Here is a 20870-nt window from a genome sequence, read left to right on the forward strand (position 1 = left end):
TCTCTGCGAGTCGACCCAGCCTCCAGCCTGTACTTGATGGACTCCATTTTTCTTCCGCGCTGCCATCAAACCCCGCCCAACCCCCCACCCCCCACCCCCATTATTCACAAGGCTGCTTTTAAAACAAATCGCTGCAGATTCCAGAGGGAGACCTGCATCCGCCCAGCGAGCATCTCCACACCACGCCGTGATACATCCCTCAGCTTGTTATGAGAAAGAGGAATGCGTGTACGTGTGGGTGTGTGATTTGGCCAAAAGAAAGAGAGAGAAAGATAGCACAGAAGATGGATGCAGCCTGGGTGACATACATCCTGACACCCCCACAAAATAAAACATTGACCACCTGACTCAAAAGAGCCAAGAGACAGAATAATGTTTTTGTTTCCTCCTCTGTTTCCTCCTCCCTTTTTTCCTGCTGCTGCCAATACAATCCAATTTTTGACACACTAAATGTGGGAACAATCATTTCTCTTTTCATGGGGCACACACCGGTATACATAAATGTAGCACATAATGTGCTGATAAAATACAGTGGCACACCAACTAACCAAAGCAAAAGCCTTTGACCTTGTGTGGCTTGCAGAGTGGGATAGCGGCCTGGGTATGAGAAAATCAATATTTTGCATTTAGCCGTGCAGGACCCTATGTTAAATGGAGCAGCATACCACTAAGACTGTTTGTTCTGCATTGAGAAACACATTGAAGTGAAAATGCACCTTTGGCCATATATTTTTCAGGCTGATTAAAATAATGATAATGCATTTAACGTAATGAGCTCCATTTAATTCCTTGGAGGGAAATCGGATTACGTCATTGAGTCTACAGAGTGGTTTAATTTGAGGACAGAGATTGGCTACTTAATAACTAAAAGACTAATAGTTAAGGATCCCGCTCTGCATCCGGCCTTTTCAAATCTTTTCTCTTAAATGCAATTTGGACGTTGGAGAAGTCAACGTTAAGTTCTGCCTATCTGAGTTAATCTTAAAGGACAACTCAAAGGTCGGTCAAAACACTTCATTTCACCCTTCACAAAACACTTAACTAACAGGAAGTGATCTTTAGAGTTTCAAACGGTGCAGAAAGAGAACATAAACGACTCTTTAAAGCTCATGCACCATAATCCAGCTGTTCTCGACCCTCAAAGATATAGATTTTTAACTCATTTCACCCCTTACATTTACTCGAATGGCCAGCCAGCAGCAAACACACTCAGGTGCTATTCATAAACTTGTGAGGAATAAAAACCATTCAATGTATATTCAAGTGCTATTTAATTCATTGCACTGACTTAAGCGGTTTGGAGTCCTGTGTGTGTTTTTTCTTAAAGTAACCGTTCCTTCTGAATCTACCCTAAAAGTTGTTGATTATTCTTCGTTTGTGTCATTGTGTATGATGCAAGTTCTGATGTAGTAGAGTTGAATTGTATTCATCTTCATTGATATAAATGATACAAACAACTTGAAACAGATAATTCCAGATTTTATTCATGTCTATTTCATATAGGTTATATAAATATGTATTTTTACTACTAGCTTTATTTTTTGGGTCATTTTTTCCCCTTTAGTTTAAAATCCCCTAATCAATTTTTAAAACATGTTAACATGTCCCTCCTGCACCTTTTATATGATTAAAGATATATGTAAAACTGAATAGGCAGTCAGTGCCCTGGCTTGGAATTTCCACTACAGGAAATCTGTGATATTCGCCTGCGTTCATATCTGTGTGACTGTGCTCTAATAGTGTAGTAAACAAAAGCCAGTTTAAATAAATAAATAATACAAATTGGAACAGCCAGGGTATATGATGTCACAAACCTAAGAAATTATGTGGAAATATGGAGGCAGGGCGGGGCCATAACAGCATATTCATAGCTCCAGGCAAGAAATGTGGAAGGAAGGTGTGGCGTAACACTCAAGCAATTTCAAGGCCAGGAGTTGAATAGTTTTCATGTCAAACCTTTTGAATATGTAATTTTGAGGTACAAATCTTTGAGGATGTAAAAAGAAAACATTTGGCTATTTATCAACACCAAGTAACATCAGCATCTGAGGCTGGGTTTCCTATTGCCATATGCATTTATATCTTGAGCTCAGTTTTGGTCTTCGCCAAATCCCGTATGACAGATCTAGCTCATCAGTCGCTAAATATTGAATAGTGAGAGTTTCGTAACTTACTTTTGTCCTTGATTAGTGTAGGTGTTGTCATACGATTCGTATCCCTGGTCATCATAAGCTGTTCCGTAGTCTTCGTCATATTCCTGCAGTAGCAGAGACAAAACGCAACCAGTAAGGTGAGGGAGAGAAGGCGTGTGACGGTAAACATTTTTACATTGAAGATAAGTTACGACGACCTCTGCACGGTCAACGACCTGTTGACATGAAGAGTGAGGAGGTGGAAAAGACTGTTTGTAGAAGGAGAGCTGCTTTGTGCTGTGTTGTTTGGTATGCTATTGTACAATCCATCAAAGTCTTATCAGGCACTTTAGTTGTAACATATACATCACAATGCACTGAACCTCAACTGAGCAGATATGTAGGTCAAAGAGCTTCATGTGGGTATAGTGGAGCCGGTGCAGCAGCATGTCAGTGGAAGCTGCAGCCCTGCCCTTGTCTCTGTGTCAAATGACTGACAGTGGGATGTAAAGACTCTTGCTGTGGCTGCGTTTCATCACCACCTCAAAGGATGAGCCTTGAACATCTGTTTGTGCTGCGGCAATCTGCCCCGCCTCCCCCATCCGCACCCCACCCAGGCCCCCGCCAAGACGAACATCAAAGGAAAACCAGTGCCGCACCCGTCCTAATTTGGGATAAATGGGACTTATGTTCCACAAAAGGCATCGACCCCTTGCGACACATCTCTCATCCCCCCACACACGTCCTGGCTAATTCCATCTGCCCCTGATTTGCATGCTAGAAATGAATGTCTGTAAGATTTAGCAGCAGAAGAAAGTGCCCATCACATCCATATTATTATTAAGGTCCTAAATCCTGATTAGAAACATGCATTTGGCAAATGACAGCATTTGAATTGACTCTTTTATCTTTAATCCTCTAGTAACAAAGTGCCTGTGATGGACTATGTACGTATGACTCTCATCAAAGAGACTGCTGAAGTGAGACTTCCTTGTTCCTAGCGTTAGGTTTGGTGCACCAGTTGCTTTAACAGTGCGTTACACTGTGGAGAGTTGGGCAGGTGCATTTTAAGGAGCATATGTGTTTGTACGCAAACATTTCTCCATGTTCCTCCAAGGGGTGGGTGGCCTTCAGGACCTGTTTAACATGTTCATTCGTGTGTGAGTGGGAGCTCTGTGGGTTTTTATGGAGGTTCTTTGTTAGCTCTGTTCTATTTGTCTAGTTCCAGCTCACAGGGAATTCAAGTCCCTCTTGGCCTTGTGGTTCTGCAGCTACAAGAGCTTTTGCAAAGTCAACAATTCCCCATGCTAATGCAAGGACTAAGTTTATTCAACCACGGTACTTTTGGCGATATTAAACTCCCTGAACCCATTTAAAAAAAAACAATAAGGCCAGAAGTTCTCAAAAAAGCGGTACATTTTATTGTCAATGTCGATTTGGTTTCAAGCACTTTTAAACAGGCTGTTAACTTTCATTTGCACTTTTTCACCATGACCCTTTTCTTCTGGCTAAAAGACAAAAGATGAAATAATTAACCTCGCAATTGTGGAACAGGTCTTGTCAAAGTATATCACAACATTGACATATTAATAAATAACAAATAAGTTAAAGTGGACGGTGGATATGATTTCTGCCGGGAGTGGGCTTCAAAAGGCAAAGGGGGAAAAGGTGATACGATTCTGGAAATTTGGTAGAATTTGTATTTCTTAGTTAGTTTGTAGTTCCGGAATAAAAACTTAAGTTAAAATCACGTTATCGCCCAATTTAACATTATTAATTCTCTGTATAATAAATACTGCAATTGTGGAGAAATCTATTCAACCAGCTCATGATTTTAAGGCACTTTGTGTTGCTTCACACTGTATATTACACATTTTTTTTTTCTTATAGACGGTTTTCTGTTTAAAATTCTGCATTTCCAACTTGCCCTCTGTAAAAATGAACCTATTCTTGAGCCATCCGCAAGCGATGATTCATTCCTTATCACTGTAATGTCCGAAAAACAAATGTTATGGCATAGAAACTACAATTTATTCGTTCATGTGCTTGAAAGACAAATTCAAACCTCTCAAACAGTAAAACATTCTGTAGCCAACCGAATGAAGATTTATGCTACAAAATGACAGGAATATTTCTTTTTGTAAAGAAATACTTCTGTCATTTTGTAGCATAAATCTTCTTAGCTAATGATTTTCCCAACACGAGATCCGCCTCACATCACACCCGATACCGTGTTACCCCTTCAGTCCCGTCAGATCCACTTGGATATTGGACATTTTGACAAACAGACCTGAGTAAAACACAGACGGCAGTAAAACAAGACCCTGCCCGACACAATTACACCGGGTAGTATTTAGATCTGGCCTGACTTGTCGACCTCGAGTAGACGTTTGAAGGACTCTACCGACAAGTGCTGATACTGATACGCAGTGATGAACGAATCCTAACGTTATTCATGCCAGAAAACAGATGGGAAGTCATTAAAGGGATCTGCCCAATAGATATTAATAATCATCAGTTTTATTCTGATCTGACACCAGAACCAGGCCTGACTATTAATATGTATGAGATTATCATCAGAACAAAGATACTGATAATACTGTACTTTGTGGACTAAGTCAACCAACCCTGTTTCTCATTGGTTCGCCAGACATCTTGATCTTTGGAATCTGTCTGTTTTCTTGCCGCTGCTCTCACATAATCTTAGTGGTAGTTTATTATACTGCAAAGGTCAGTGTACAGAAAAACAATTGCATCCAGCAATACAGATGCTTTTCCTCACACATACTTTAAATGGAGATCAGGCAACAATCTGTATTTTATATATGAAGTGTTGATACTTAAAAATACAATGTGGCCCACACGATTTGCTCAAAGTCACTACTCCAGGCTTTTGAAGCTGAAACTTCTGAAAGAGCTTTGAGTAAAAGGCCCCGACAGAAGTTTTCTCTGTCGCTAGAAATGTCAGCACAGCTTTAGATTGAAATAAAGCCTGTGATCTTATCAGACGCATGCCAATTATTGTTCCAAAAAATTCCACTTGTTTTAGATCAATCTAATTCAAAGGTGTCTCTATTATACAGTGCCTACTGCAGGCTGGAATAAACAAGCATGCTTATGAATACTGAATGATCTCAGTGGCACAACAAGTGAAACCATGTAGCTGAGGTTGTAAAGGCAGCCTGTATGTCAAGTAAGACGCTGCCTTTGAGCACAGAAACATGAATGCAGTCAGAACCTGTACAAGACGACAAAACCAAATGTCTCCACCGACCAATGCACTGACCACAAACTTTGTATGCACATAAAATGAGGCCATGGCTGTGTGTTGTTGCCATAGACAACTCCTAAAGATGGAGGATGAGTGGATCTGAGAAAACTTTCCGCGAAACGAAATGTCATCTTGCAAACTACAGGCAGAGACTGACCAGGTTGTTTGTTTTGTTAGGTATCAGTTCCATGTTAATCTTGTTTGTGGTTACAACTATAGCATTAATATATTAGATATACCATCATAATAAGGGCTAAAATTTTGATTTTTTTTAATTTTATAGGGTTAGGGGTTAGGGACCAAGCGGAAACCCCGGACAACTAAAGTGCATGTCAGAAATCATCTTTAAAAAATGTTATTTGAATTTAATTCCAAGTTCAATCGCACTGCATGCCTCAGTGCTCAATTCAGATACTTTTTCTAGATCAAATTTTTTCAAGAGAGCTGTTCACATTATCTTTTAAAATATGGCCTGGATTAGACTCCAACGTGAACTGGTCATGGCCCTGATCTGAGTTTCATGCACAGAAGAACAATACGACCTCACACGCAACAAGCTGTGTAGGGCAGTAAAAGAGGAGAAGAAGTCAGTAATAAACATGGAGGCTACAGATGTGAGCATTTACAGTTTAAACTTAAGAAATACATGTCCATAATTTCCATTTCATTATCTTAAACCAAACTAACACAGTATATTCTCCCCCAGGATGTGAACTTGTGAAGGTCAGAAATGAAGCAACAAAGAAACACTAAGTCTGAGGACCACACTTCCTGGCTACAGATACTTAAAAATCTGCTGTGGAAAAATGATTCATCAGGGAATCAGAAACACAGACATCTGACTTCCTTTAGGGCTGAGTGTTCAACGTTTGATGACAGAGCAGCAGCTATGATGAAACACTGGCAGCAGCATACTGACGAGCAGGGTTAATTACAAATAACGAGCTGTGTGGGCTGGTTCCCGGCACATAAGCGGCGGATAGCGTGAACTTTTATAAAAGTTTTTTTTTTCCATTTTTTATATTATTTCACATCAGTAGTACAAGTACCAATACACTGCCCAGCAGAGATTATAAAGGAACTAGCTGCTACACCTTTATTATGTTTACTTTGATTTTTTCTAAATTAGTTTAATGAATTCCATTTCCGTGTGCATAAGAGAAAGTAATTAAATAGCCTTTTTTCATACATTCGTTATTGTGTTCCTGTGCCAAAGAGGCAGCAGCAGATGTTTCACTGCGTGTCTCAATTAAATTGTCCTCATCATCACCTCAACTATCCATTATTCATGCTGTATTATCACTCAGTGATTTAAAGAAAAGTTCTTGTGCAAACAGAAATCGACCGCACCTGATTAATGTACTCGGTCTGAGCTGAACATTTTGGGAAGAAATGTACCTAATGTTATGAAAGGAATAAGCACTGTGTTTGTCTGTTATAATATACTATTACTGTAGGGAATTAAAATGATCCAGTAGACCTTAGTGATCGTACCCTGGCCTGATTTTAACTATTCAATGAAATGCATTAGACTACTATGGTATTAAATTAGCACTTGTCACATTCTTCATCAATGAATATAGATTCTAAATGTAACTATTCGTTATCCTTACATTTGTCTCTGTTTATATTCTTGTACTAATGCTCAAGAATGAGATTATATAAATGGAATAGGTTTTATTTTAAAGAGAGAGGCTGCTTGATTCTATAAAGGGAATCACATTTCTTCTGAGCTTTTATCCAAAACGATCTACGATTAGCTTCTCAATCAACAATCCACAGACAGAATCACACAGACAGCTACCATTCAAAGCCAAGGCCTGAGCCGCAGGACCAGACGGGGCTCAGCATATTGCTCAAACAGACTTTGGTTGAATTTTATTTTGCCAGTTCAGTCTGTGCAGGACATCCTGGGGCTATCCACACTATGCTAGGACTTGGTTTGCCAGTTGGTTCATTGAGACACATTTTATGCATTACATGACTTTATGCAATGATAACATGGCATCACTGGCTCATTTTCAAAAAGGCCTACTGGCAGCCCCAAAAGGCTGAAATGATGGCCCATTACGCACCCTGGTACTAAAAAGTTGGATGAAGTCGACAAAATAAAGATGTTGCTGCCAAATGGTTCGTTATAATCAAAAGGCTTCAGCCCCTCCAGAGTATGAATTCCATGGCAATCTACCAAAAAGGTTTTCCAGACAAAGTAGTGGACTGATGGTGGCACTGTATGAATGAGTGAAGAGTAGACTTTATGTTAAGTGTTCATCCTCTAATGAACATGGAGCTTTTAAAACAACTAATTCTGCCAAAAACCAAGGGTCTTGAGGAAACTTTGGACAGTATGAATTATTCAGTGGGGGCGATCCACCGTTGATTTCACTGGAGTCCGTTCATTTTGTTTGGAGTTAAAACAAGAAAACCCGGAAAGGTTCAATCAAGGCCTCTCAAGAAGTAGAGTCAGGTCTGTGTATTGGAGGGAAACAGCCCTTCATCATCGTAAAGAGACAGCTACACACTCACACACAACAGGCGGCAAAACGTGGCCGTCAGCACAACTACCAGAGCCTCTGAAGACCTGCAGGGGCTGTCAGATCAATCAGGACAATGTGAGAGGCAGCCAGTGTTTTGCATCATTATTAGGCACACCCAGTTAAAACCATTATACTTAAACACAACAGTCTGCAATACACCCTATGAAGGGCTTGTTCTCTACAGTTGCCAACTGTTTGCTCGTTGAGCAACCTGTTGGGTTTCTCTATAATACTATTAGGTCTCAACATGAATAGGTAAAGCTCCATCAAATATAGTTATGATATCATTCGGACCTGTACAAATATATTTAAGTATAACTGAATTGAATTGAAAGAGGGGGGGGGGGGGGGGGGGTAATGACATCCCTAAGATGTCATTACTAAACTCCTATGACTAAGACATGTAATTGAGACTTGATGTTTTATAGTTTAACCATAAACTTTTCTCTAAATTACTATAAATAGATAGAACAAGAATACAACTATAATATATAACATCAATTTATAAATAAAAGCACTTGTTTCCTGTATTGGCTATTCTGTAAAATACAGCTTTTCATATTAGCGGAAACATGAATGCAAATACCAAATGTATGTGAAAGGTGCATATGGGTTGATTTAGTAAACCAATCGATAAGGGACAGGACTCTGGTTATAGGTCAAATTCTTAATTGACTTTAGTTGCACTGAATGGACTGCTTTCTCTTTCTTGTCTTTACAACAACTCAAAGTGCTTCACATGAGTCACATTCACCAACTCTCACACACACACACACACACACACACTCATCCAGCGCTGCTACATATAGGGCTTTTCGTACGCATTCACATCCATTCATCAGTGTGTCACGGGCAAATTGGGGTTCAGTTGTCCCCCCCCCCCCCCCAAAGACACTTCAACAACCAGGGGATCGAACCACCGACCTTTCAATTAGTGGGCTCTACCTTCACTCGACCTCCTGAGCTACAGCCGCCCTGACCTTTTGTCTTGACCTTTTGTCAGGAGGACACCAAATCAGAGGGAGGAATCATTCTCTCCTACATGGTACATCCATCACAATCCCCGGGTTCAGTAGCTGTTAAAGTATTCGGACTAAAGTGTGTGAGACGGACTGACCCATATCCATGTTGTAACTGTGGGCAAAAACAGAAGATACACTCATCATCAAAGACTTTGTTTTTATGACTCCTGCTGTGACTGTGTGAAGATTAGTTTTCAGCACAGGCCCGCGTGCCGCTGCTGTTAACTGGACCCTCTGCTCATCTGGATGGCGACTGTAGAGTTGCTGTCTACTCGCTCTGGAGCAGCACTGGTCTGGTATTAGGGAACACATTAAACTTTAACAAAGGCACGTTACTGCCATTTATTAGAACAGCTATTCTGTAATTGAGTTACAAGCAAGCGGAGAGGAGAAACATGTCTGGGTTTATAAATCACGCTGGCACATTTAAAGGGATTTCTTTGGTGCCGCACATGACACGCGAGTGAGGCCGTTATATCATATCTCATGTGTTGTATTGATATATCGCTTCCCGGGAATATCTTGGAAGGCACAATAGTGCAATGACACTGCTGCGTTTCCTACACTAAACAGGATTAGTGTGACAGTGAGAGGTTGAGGGAGGGGAGTAGAGACACAGAAGGGAGAGAGAGATCAGCCCCTAAGTGAGTCTTTCATTTGTATGCCAGTGGATGGCTGAGAGGCGTGTTGTTAAAAGATAAGGACTGGCCTCTGAGGCCACCGAAGACTTACAGAGGGCCTGGCACTGCATGTTACAACAGCAGTATTGCAGCCGCTCCACTGTGCTCGACAATATCACTGTAACAGATAGGATGACACTGACGCCCAGAGCCGGCTTTTCAGGCACTGGATTTGTTCCCTGCACACCACACCTAATCCAAATGAGTTCGACGGCACAGCGCACTCGCGTCATGAAATCGTGGAGAGCCATAAAAGGTGTCACAAATGCGAGCAACAAAGCAAAGAGAATTAAGCAAATCAAAATAGAACAAAGCCTTGTTCTACCCAGACGGCTAAAGTGTGATACCATCTGTTGAAAGAAAAATGGCTTGCCTCCATACAGCTGTGCCAAACACTGCTATTAGCTTCTTAACGATAAAAGCAAAATGAGACACCATGGAAGAAAACAAATAATCGCATACTTGTAACCCTCGGTCATCTGTCTCGGTCTCTAATCTCTCGAAGTAGCTGCGTGTCATTTATTTAGCTTTTCTTCTGCCAGCATATCTCAGACGGCCGAACAGGCTGGAATTTGGTGAGGCCTTTCCTCTGACTGGAGAGAGCCCAACCCATGGGGTATATCAACGTTCTGTTGTACAAAAAAAAACCTATTGTGTCCATGTAAATAGGTTTTGTAGATAGAAATTTAAATTACTTAGGTACACATAGGGTTGCAAAGGGGCGAAAAAATTTCGGTAAATTTTCGGAAACTCTCCGGAAACTGTCCATGGGAATATTGAGCTCGGGAATTTTGGGAATTACGCAAATTAAACGCGGAGCAATAAAAACATCATTCAAAACTCTATTTTAAAAATGTATGGAATGCAGCACACGCTGCACGTTGAATTTCAACCCTCCACTGTGCATTTCTCCATCACATGCACAGATAATTCACAGCATTCACAGTAGGCCTCAATAGCCCTGCTGTAGTGTACAGGACTAGTCAGGTAAGTTGCGATGATATAACTGGGAAAAATATATTAGCATGCTGATTGAAGATTGTTCATCTGTTCATCTAGCCCATTTCTATTCATTTATCCATCAATTGTAAAATATTTTTAAAGACGATTCCAATTGTTTGGCCAACTAGTGTTGGCCAAATAATTGGCATTGCATTAGTGATTTTTTTACAAGCTTTTTTCTCATCTTATTCTATAGAACACTTCCACGTGCACTATCTCATGTGTGGAGACATTTCACCCCAGCCAATGTAGAAGGAAAGGCTGTGTACATTTGCTAATACTATGTAATATATATGTGCCATTAATTGCCATGGAAAGTATCCAACTTTGAATATTCCCGGAACTTTGCAACCCTAGGTACACAATATTTCTATTGGTTCGACACAACCTGTAGTGATCGCCAGATTAACTTTAAATTACCCAACAGAGGTGTCCTATGTGGTACTACTACATAACACTACCAATATGATTATAATGCCAATTATTAATACCAATCCTACATCATAGAAGACCTTTAAACTCAGTAGGGTTCATCCCTCTGTAAAAATATGTTTGACCTGCTGATGGTGCACAGGAAAAGACAGATGATCACCAGACTCCGACTCAGTGACTCAGTGTCCGACTGCCCGCTGACCACAAATATCTCCACCAAATTTCATGTGGTACCATTCTACAGTCATTGAGATATTTCAGTCTGTATCAAAGTTCTGGGATCACCCACACTCTGCCATAGCCTTCCTTAGAGCCATGCTGCACGGATGCATATATAATAAAAAGAATTAGCTCGACAAAAACAAACTACAGCTCTGTTTACAAAAACATTAACAGGGAATTACTGAGATGTGTGATTCGTGGAGGAAAATGAAGAAGATTCACATTAGCAAGATATAAATAAATAATGACATTTTCTCTGCAATTATTATAAATCTTAGGTTTTGTCCCACATGAACAGGTTTCAATCTTATCTTCATGACCGGTGAACATGCCACACCAGTTGGATGCAGCCTTTTTATGAGTGTATGTGAAATGTTTTTCTACCCATTACACCCAATTCAGATTAAAACGACTACAAGGACAGTTCCATAGAGGAGACAATTCAATTAACAACGCTTGGGCCTGAACAGGGCTCGACATGCGGAGAAGAGCCTGAGGGGGATGAGTTATTTTTCCATTTTTTTTTTCCATTGCAGCAACAGTCAGCAAGGAGCCACTACGCTCAGAATGGATTATTGTATCTGGAGGATTTAACATAAATAATGCCTCCCCATGTGCATTGTACATGACTTGGTCCTCACACCCAAAGGAATTAAGCTGCTGTGTAAACAGAAACAAACACAGTTACACAAGCATAAAGTTTTGGATTCAGCATGAAAATGAAGTTCTGCTACTTTGCTTCGCCTTGTGTCTCCACATTGGCAACACTCAAACTGCTCTGAAAGATGATGCGTTACCTCATTTATGTCTTGAGAATCACATCATGTTTAATTCTTCTCCAATGGGATTAGCAGCAGGTACGACACAGACCTCAATGCGCCTAATGAGTTATCTGAAATAAGATTTGTCTGCGATCATGGTCACCACCAAGACTGATGGGGCTGCCAAGAATGGATCATGGGCTAATAACATTTGTGTGATTTAGTTTGGTAACAATTAGACCCAGAGTAATTTGATAGTGATGTGTCTAGAACAAACAAAGGCTTTAAAAGAGGATGGATTATGGAAGACAAAGAAACTGTTCACCCTTGCTTTACAATGACAAAAACCCACGGCAGGTCTCTGTTGTCTGAAAAGGAGCAAAGAGACTGCCTCTAGCTGAACACGAGTTCTGTCCCGGTGGCGATGCTGCGCAGTGGAAACAGAGCGTGAGTGAGCTCTAAGCAGCGATAAATGAAGGCGTCAAATGTGAGCAAGAAACCTCTTTTTGTCATTTCATTGATGAATACCAGGGCCTATTTGTTAGCAACCGATGGAGAACACTTGTCCTGGGATGGCTATGTGTTCACATAATACACAGCAACTCATTCAGCCTCTAATTCGCAGCGATGTGGTTCGATTTATCATCTGGCAGATGCTGGGGGTCTTGTTTTTTTTTTTCTTCCCACCACTCCAATACACAGGTGCAGGTGTTGGGGGACGCAGTTTACAACTGTGACAATGATGGGAAACAGCTGGTCCAGGAGTCATTCTCCACGACCTCCGCGCATTTGAATTGCAACCTCTGAATAAACCTGTCAGATGTGGTTAGGTATGGGCCGCCGGGGCAATTTTCCAACATAGGCCATCTCCCCTCTGCTTCTATCTGCTAAATATGCGATGCTGATGCTGGCGTCCCGGGGGGAACTTGCCTCGACAGTGCTGCAGGAGACTCTCTTGGCGGATGCACAAAGGCTCTGACGCTAAGCCTAATATATTCGTCTCTGGCAGCTGTTGATATTAGAGCCAGGTTTCCCACAAGGCTGTGCAGGTGAGCCACAAAACTAATGACTACAATAACAACGTCACACTTTATGCTAACACTCGATATGTCCAGGCACACACCTCAATACGACTGGCTGTGCAGTGTTCCATGGTGGAAGTCAGTCTCATATCTTACTACTCATGCATATATTTTGCTGAAATGGGCATTTAAGGGGCCATTTCACTCAAATGAGAGGAACCATCATATTTTCTCATAGACGTATGTAGTGATGTAGATCAGTGGTTAACAAATTGTATCTACGCAGGGCACAACCATATCCTTTTTCATAACCCTTGATATCATCCATTCTTACCCACGTTACTCTCTTTTTTAAAGTTGCACTCCTTCACACTGGCTGGCAATCAAGGTCTTCAATTAGACACACTAATAATTCCAGCCATCTGACAACTTTGCCAATGGCGAAATTTCGATTTCCGAAGGTTTGAATGTGTTTTTATGTTAGGGTTAGATACCTCTGTATTTAGTAAGGTAATTCATCACTTTTTGTAACAGGGCTCCAGACTAACTTTTAACATGGGTTGCACTGTTGTGCCTAACATATTCATATAAGTGCACCAGCACAGAATTTAGGTTCACTACCCAATTTTTCACTGCGCCTTTTGACAGCGCAGTAATTCAACTATTATACCTTTTCATGACCCCTCCCAGAGGCATTGGTAATTTATTTACTAGGTCTCTATTAGATTCCATTAGATTTTGTTCCAATTGATTTAGTTAAACCTCTCACTTTGTGCAATATTGAAAATACTTAGGTAGGCTCTTCACAATAATCAATGTGTGTGTGTGTGTGCGTGTGCGTGCGTGCATATTTTCAATGTGCTTAAATACATGTCTCCTAAACCTTTGAGTTTACTGTTATGCCGAGATGATTTACAATTAATAAGATTCTAGTCCATGTTCACATTTTACCATGATAAAACTGCCGGTAAAGAAATTATCAAGATCTAAAGGTTATTGTAAAAACATGGCTTAATTTAAAATTCACATCTGACAGACAACCACAACACTGATGCAATCATGAAGAGGATATGATACGTGATGTCATTGACATGTGACGTAAAGGAAATGGATCATCATCTTGACAAAATTAGGATTTGAAAAGTGCTGGGAGGATTTGGGATAACCATCTGTAATATAGGTGTAGTGATTATGCAACATTTTAAATGTAGAAAAGTTACATATTTTAAATGTAAGTCCTACTTATTGTGTCGGTTGACAGTGAAGGATTTTGTGCCACTCCACTAAGAGCATTATAAAATGCATGTGGCTGTCGTGAAGAATGAGTGTGTCACTCTGGAGGTAGCATCATTTGTTATGGATCAGCTGACGCAGCATGGACGGCTCCATGGATACAAATGACGCCAGCTGCATCCATACTTGTACGTTGTGAGGCATTTGTTAAAGTGTCGATACCCTCCTGGTGTTGAGGAAAGACAAATTACATTACCCCCAGTTTATCAGTGAGAAATGACTCTTCCTTCAGGGTCTGACTCATTCTTCACAATATCATCCAACCTGTCTCAACCTCCATGAAGTTAAACTTAATTTGTGTAAATTTGGATACTTTCATTTCTGATTATTACCTTTACCTTGAGATCTGTATCTCATATACAAGCATAACCCGATTACAGTTAAACAATACAACCACATGAAAGTTACCGTGAACATAAATTACACAACAAATAGGTCAAGGACATGAACAAAAGGAATCAATTCAAAGAAAACATATTCACTGTTCTATGTCAGTCAGAAGGGATTTAAATTAATTAAAAGGGATTAGCTTTATGGATTTAGGGATTAGCTAAATGAGCCATATCCTGAATTTATCCGCACACATTTATTCATTCAGTCAACTTTTAAGTCACGACAATATAGGCTAAGTTAACAAGTAAAATCGTTCACGTTACAACAAGATGAGTAGCGTACAGTTAGGTCTGCTCAGGAGGTTCTGTTCAACCTCTCTCCGTTCGATCGTTTTTTTATTGTTTATGAACAAAATTGCACAAAAACAACTGATCAAATTATTATGGAGTTGGTGGAATAGGATTGCAGGGCACAACCATGTTTGCAGTGTTTGTCAGCGGCTAAACCAAATGAACGGGACAATCTATGTTTAGAGCTCTCTTCTGTACTGCTCAGGGACAGAGAGGGGTTTGTTTTGGCCTAATAATAAGACAACAGACATATAAGACTTTTTTTCTGAGTGGAAGCTTAAAAAGTTGGGCATGTCGTATATTTAAGACAACACAAGTGTGTCCATTCATTACACCGCGCATTATGAATGAATGGAGAGAATACGAGTGTAACTACTGTCATTTACAGTGTTGCATTATGGGATATTTAAAGCCTTGTTTTGTGGCTAGACGAGTGAGCTTCATCGAGTCTATCTCTACTGTGTTTATACCAAATAATTAAACGTTTAATGTGTCTGGTCAGGGATGTTTGACCTGCATGCGACTATGAAGACCGCTGTAACACATTCTGTTGAAATATATTCATGACCAGTGAAAACAAGTTGTAAGCGTCAAACCGGGTCTTATCTTACTGTCAAACAACAATTAGGTCTGTCACAGAGTTAAAAAATACTGAACAACTGTCAGATAAAATGATAATGTGAAAGTAAATAATATTTGTGGACATCTCATCCAGAAACTTAAGGTAAAACATGGTTTTGTTTACATATCTCAACCGTGAATTGCACTTGACCCCATTTACGCGCAGAAGTTCATACTCACATATTCTTCATATGTGTCCTGGACAATGGGAGGAGCTGGTCGGTATCCAGCAGCAGGTGGTGCACCTCTGGCTCTCTGCACCCCCCTCCCTCTGGAGGATGGGGCGCGGCTGAGCGGGGCTCCTCTGGGTGCTGCTCCTCTTGGCACGGCAGCATGCAGGGAGGGAACTCCTCCTCGAGTCCTGACACAAGACACAAACATCAGGTTTAGATGAAAGAGCAGACATGCATTTTTATAAATATATTTCTTTGGAGCGAGAGAGTCATGTATTCACAGACTGGATGTATTAGATAACATCTAAAACACCCTCTTCTTACGAAACATGTTGAAACGATGATATTAAAAGGATATTATTACAGAGATACTATAATATATCATCAATGCGCGATGTCCACGTCTTTATGATGAGCTGCAGTAAGTTATATTTGTAGTCGAGCTGTCCTCTCTGCCTCGACTCCAGCAAATGATTTCCTACATTGGCCAGAACGACTTGATGAATTTGATACATTCAGCGTCGGGTTAGATGTGTAGGTGGAGAGAGAGGAACAGCGAGGGTGGAGGGCAAGTTTCTCCAGTCGAGGAAAAAGTGAGTCACATCCATTTCTCAAAACCATTTCTTGTGTCTGAATTGCTTTCCTGTCTATTAAAGAAAATATTTGTGTTTCTATCAGTTCAGTGAAGGATGCGTCGTGCAGTGTGTTACTGAACGTTTATATCTTCCATCTTGAAGTAAACCAAAAAAAACACAAAACGCAACTTATTTTAATGTAAAATCTGCTTTAGATATCTAAGGGCAAATTTCTGGGTCCTACCTTTAACATTGAGTTAAACAAGTACGTCTCTCTGCAGAGAAACAGCCACGGTGAGATATTGATCTCTACAGTCATCTAGATGAATTAACACTGAACCCATGAGTCGATCCTGCTCTGTAATCAAAATGGAAGCAGAGTCAAGCTCCTCTGTTGGAAATGAAAGGCAGTCTGACCTTGTGGTTTGGTGAAACCTTGTTTGGGATTTTACCGCCGACTGAGCTTTCCTTTTAAAAGCAGTTAACTGATCTGAAACAGCAGCAGAAAACCACCAAGGTTGCTCTCCAGGTCGTTCTCCCATTCTGTGCTCTCATTTCAGCGGCGCTGCACACTGCAGAGGTGGATCGTCACAGATTTGGGGCAGAAGGGCTAAAAAAACAAACACTATCTGATATCTCTAATTTTCTGACTAACGAGGACAGCGATAGATGTTTACTCGATAGAAATTGGGCCGCCCTCAAGCGCAGAATAAAAAAAAAACTGTTTATTACTGAGAGTTTATCTTCCTTTAAGAGTGTCTCATCCAGCAGCAGTTCAAGTCAAAGGCAAAAGCAGAGAGGAATATGTGACGGCGACAAAGTCGAGCAGTTGGCGCTGATCAAAATCAAGCACATGTGAGCGCGACCATGTATAAAACTGCTTGCGACTTTCTGTGCAGCAGCCTCTGGGACTTTTGTCTTATCACACCCAAATTAGGCATGGCTAATGCTAATTACAGTGTAATTTAAAGCACGGCCAATTATATTCTGACTCAGAGCAATACAAACACCACATCTCGGTGACTTTGTTTATCTCGAAATCTGATGAAAGAAGTGTGTTTTCTTTTATAAACACAGAATAAACAAACAGTTCTTTTTTTACAGCGCAGCGTTGATGCGTTGAGTGTTCAAGACTTTTAAAGGCAATGAGTATCTTTATTTGTAGTCTTGTGAAGTCTCAGAGGAGCTGAAATTAGCATGGTTTAACAGGGATAGAAGCATCTACTGGATATCATTTGCATATAAAGGCTTTTTTGCAAAAAAAAAAAGGCCCAGCTCGGCTAATGTTTATGGACACCAGTCAGTGCACCGTGGAGCACTAGAAGACAGTATTTACTATTGGTGCTGTTTTCCTATGAAGGATTCCTGCTCCCTTAATGACCAGACTAACCTAATTCAGCAAACGTAAACTCCAGTCACAGCTTAACTGTGGCATCACAACACAGCACACCCAAGCACCTCGAGCAGAGGATCATCAAGCTTGCATGGATTATTATGTTTTCCAGTAAGTAAATTATGGCTTTTTATAGTGGTTTTCTTTGTCAGTCGGCTGGATACAAAGGATTATCAGTAAACTATGCAGCATTTAATACATGAATAAAGCTTTTTTGTCACTTTAACAGCAGCCTTGCCGTTTACTGTTCACTTTCATGACGCCATTCAGTTATTCCTACTGCTGCTGCTTCATATGCATCCAACTGGAAAAAAAAACAGCAAGACTTTTCAGGTTTGTGCTAACAGCAAGATCTGAACACTAATTTTGGAATTTGTTGACAGTTGATCTCTTTTAAATATTCCTGGGAGCAGTGGAGAGCAGCATGGTGGTAGAATGGTTCGCACTGTTCCTGGTTCGAATTCCCTTCGGCTGGTTCTGCCCGTGTCTACATGGGTTTTACTCTAGGTATACTTTGACCCGCAATCCAAAGTCATGCAGATGGAGACACTAAATTGACCGTTGGTGTGAATGTGAGTGTGATGTCTTTGTATGTTTGCCCAGTGCTATGCTGGCAACCTATGTGTCATCTGCCTTTCACCCAATTTGGATGGATGGGACCAATGGATCGGGATGTAACGCCTGAAGTCAGCTGTGAGATGAGGAGTTTCAGGCAAAAACAACATTTCAGACTCCAAGACTACCAGCTGTGTGACTGGGCCCTGCTGGGCACTTGTGTAAACCATGAAATCAGATTGGGGTTAGTACGTTTGTTAAAGCACAACGAGGCTGTTCAGTTGCACCAGCTGTATTTCACTGCAACTTTAAAACCTGTCGCCAAATCAACAAGGATTGAATTTAAAAGTTTCACTATAAGATTTTTCTTCACAATTTATTTTGTATAAAGGGTTGAATTTGTGTACAGGTAAGTTAACTTCTTAAGAAACCACGGCAAATACTCAACACCGTAAGCATAATGCATATTCGAGGTTTGCAAATGAGCACTCACATGTACATGTTACTTCAACATGCATTTATTTGTCCCAAACACATGCAGGTAGGGAAATTTAACCTCTGCTTTTGACCCATCTGGTGCAGGACACACAGAGCAGTGAGCGACCATATACGGCGCCCGGGGAGCAGATGCTGGGGGAGTAAGGTGCCTTGCTCAGGGGCACTAGACAGGGTAGGGAGAATCCTCTTGGATTTTTGGACAGATCAATCCAGGTTCGTCTTTTTGTTGTTTCTCCGTGGAGTCGAACCAGAGACGAACCAGAGCCCTTTTCTGCCCATAGTCCAAGTTTCTGCCACTAGTCCACCGCCACTTGTTGGGACACACACCATAGTTAGTTTTTCTTGCTAATGTGCCATGCTAGCTGCCCATGCAATGCTAAAGGGACACACACAGGAAATAAACTCCACAATGAAATGAACAAACCAGATATGTAACCTTTACGAACAGTTTTCACAACTATATGAACATGCAGAATCTGTGGGCTAGGAACAACATTTGGGAGGCTGGAAGACTTCTACTACTATTGTATTGTAAGGTGACCTTGGGTGATTTGAAAGGCGCCTCCAAATAAAATGTATTATTATTATTATTATTAATTCTAATTTCTGTTTCTAGTTAAACCAATCAAGTTTGAGCAGGCTGCAGGTTCAGTCCGCGGGAGACCAAAATTCATTGGCTATTGGCTTTTTAAATTATTTACAATCCAATGCAGGTAGCTGTTAAGAGAGATAAGCCAAAATACCGTCCAGCCCATAATAGCTAGTGTAGTGCTGTTGTGTTTTATGTGGAGAAACATTCCTCTTGTGATGAAAGAAACTAGCGAACGGACAAAAGGCGTGATATTTGCTTTTTACACCAGAAGAAGTAAGATGTTGGCCTTTGCTATCGGAGGCTAATTTGTATACAGGCAATAGCCTATTGGCTCCGACAATGCTGCCTCTGTGATTTTTAAAGTGACAGGCAGCACGTGTATTTGCAGCAATGTGCCTGGATGGGCTTTGCTGCCACTTGAAAAGTTTGCTTTAACTTCTGCTGTTTGCCGTTCCAGTGAAGCAAAGCAACAAACTCATAGTCCATTATTGTGTTATACAGGATTATAGGGAAGGAGTGAAATAAATAAACAGAAAGAAGCCAATGGGTGTGACAGTGATCGTTGAAATAAAGGAGAAGATTTAATGTGTTTCTTAATTGAGCTTTGCTTTGTGACTGCTCAGTTCAGGGAAAACCGGACTCACTGGCATTAGATGTATAACCTGTCACGTTGCCGTCACTTTGGGGAACAGGAAACATGCCGCTACGTTCATTAAATAACAGCCATTTGCAAAGTCGCACAGAGCAACTTTAAAGAGATAGCGGCGACACGCTCTGGTTTGCAGTTTCATGCCAATCATTGATATTTTCTCCTCCTCTTTGTAATTCCTGCTGAGGTCTGTGCACAGTCAGTAGAGTTCGGGATATCAGGGCTCATTTTGCTGCCTTCAGAGGAAGCTGTTTTTGCTGCCATTCATTCTTGGAGAATATGAGAAACAACTTGCATCGCATTAAACAGGAAGTCTTTATCTGGTTGCTTTGAGGTTTTATTTGTCCTGTATCAGTTTGAGCTGGTGCATTGTGATATACTGTGCTTGCTGTCAGTCAATCAACACCAACAAGTCTTAGGGTGTCGTGTGTCTGTGCCTCCAGAAATAGCTCATTTCCCTCTTGGAAAAACAGTTTCTCCCCGGATGAGAATCACAGTGACTTCTCCATTGTTCTAATTTTAAGGGTTATTGATATGAAGTAGTCACAGCATCAATATATGCAATGTATCAGTGAACAAATAAGATATACCCTTAACTAAATCTGATTCTTAATATTTGTTTGTGTTGTTTTTGTCTTAATTTTTTGTTGCCTTTTTCTTTGCAGTTTAATGAGCGGACTTAACAATCACATGACATCTTTGCAGCCTGTCATTATTATCTTGGGTTGCATCCACCAATACTTGGTTTTGAATGGTT

General features: G+C 40.7%; 1 protein-coding gene across 1 annotated transcript in view; it reads right to left on the bottom strand.

Annotated features, from left to right (window-relative positions):
- The window catches only part of khdrbs3 (KH domain containing, RNA binding, signal transduction associated 3), a 107872-nt gene that overhangs the window by 14240 nt on the left and 72762 nt on the right, over positions 1-20870 (bottom strand). Inside the window, exons 6-7 of the mRNA XM_053446999.1 lie at positions 15859-16039; positions 2175-2257 (exon numbers count right to left, since the gene is read on the bottom strand). Of these exons, the coding sequence (XP_053302974.1) occupies positions 2175-2257; positions 15859-16039 (264 nt within the window). The remainder of the gene's footprint in view (positions 1-2174; positions 2258-15858; positions 16040-20870) is intronic.

The sequence above is a fragment of the Pleuronectes platessa genome, chromosome 18 (assembly GCF_947347685.1).
Source record: "Pleuronectes platessa chromosome 18, fPlePla1.1, whole genome shotgun sequence".
Classification (NCBI taxonomy): Eukaryota; Metazoa; Chordata; class Actinopteri; order Pleuronectiformes; family Pleuronectidae; genus Pleuronectes; species Pleuronectes platessa.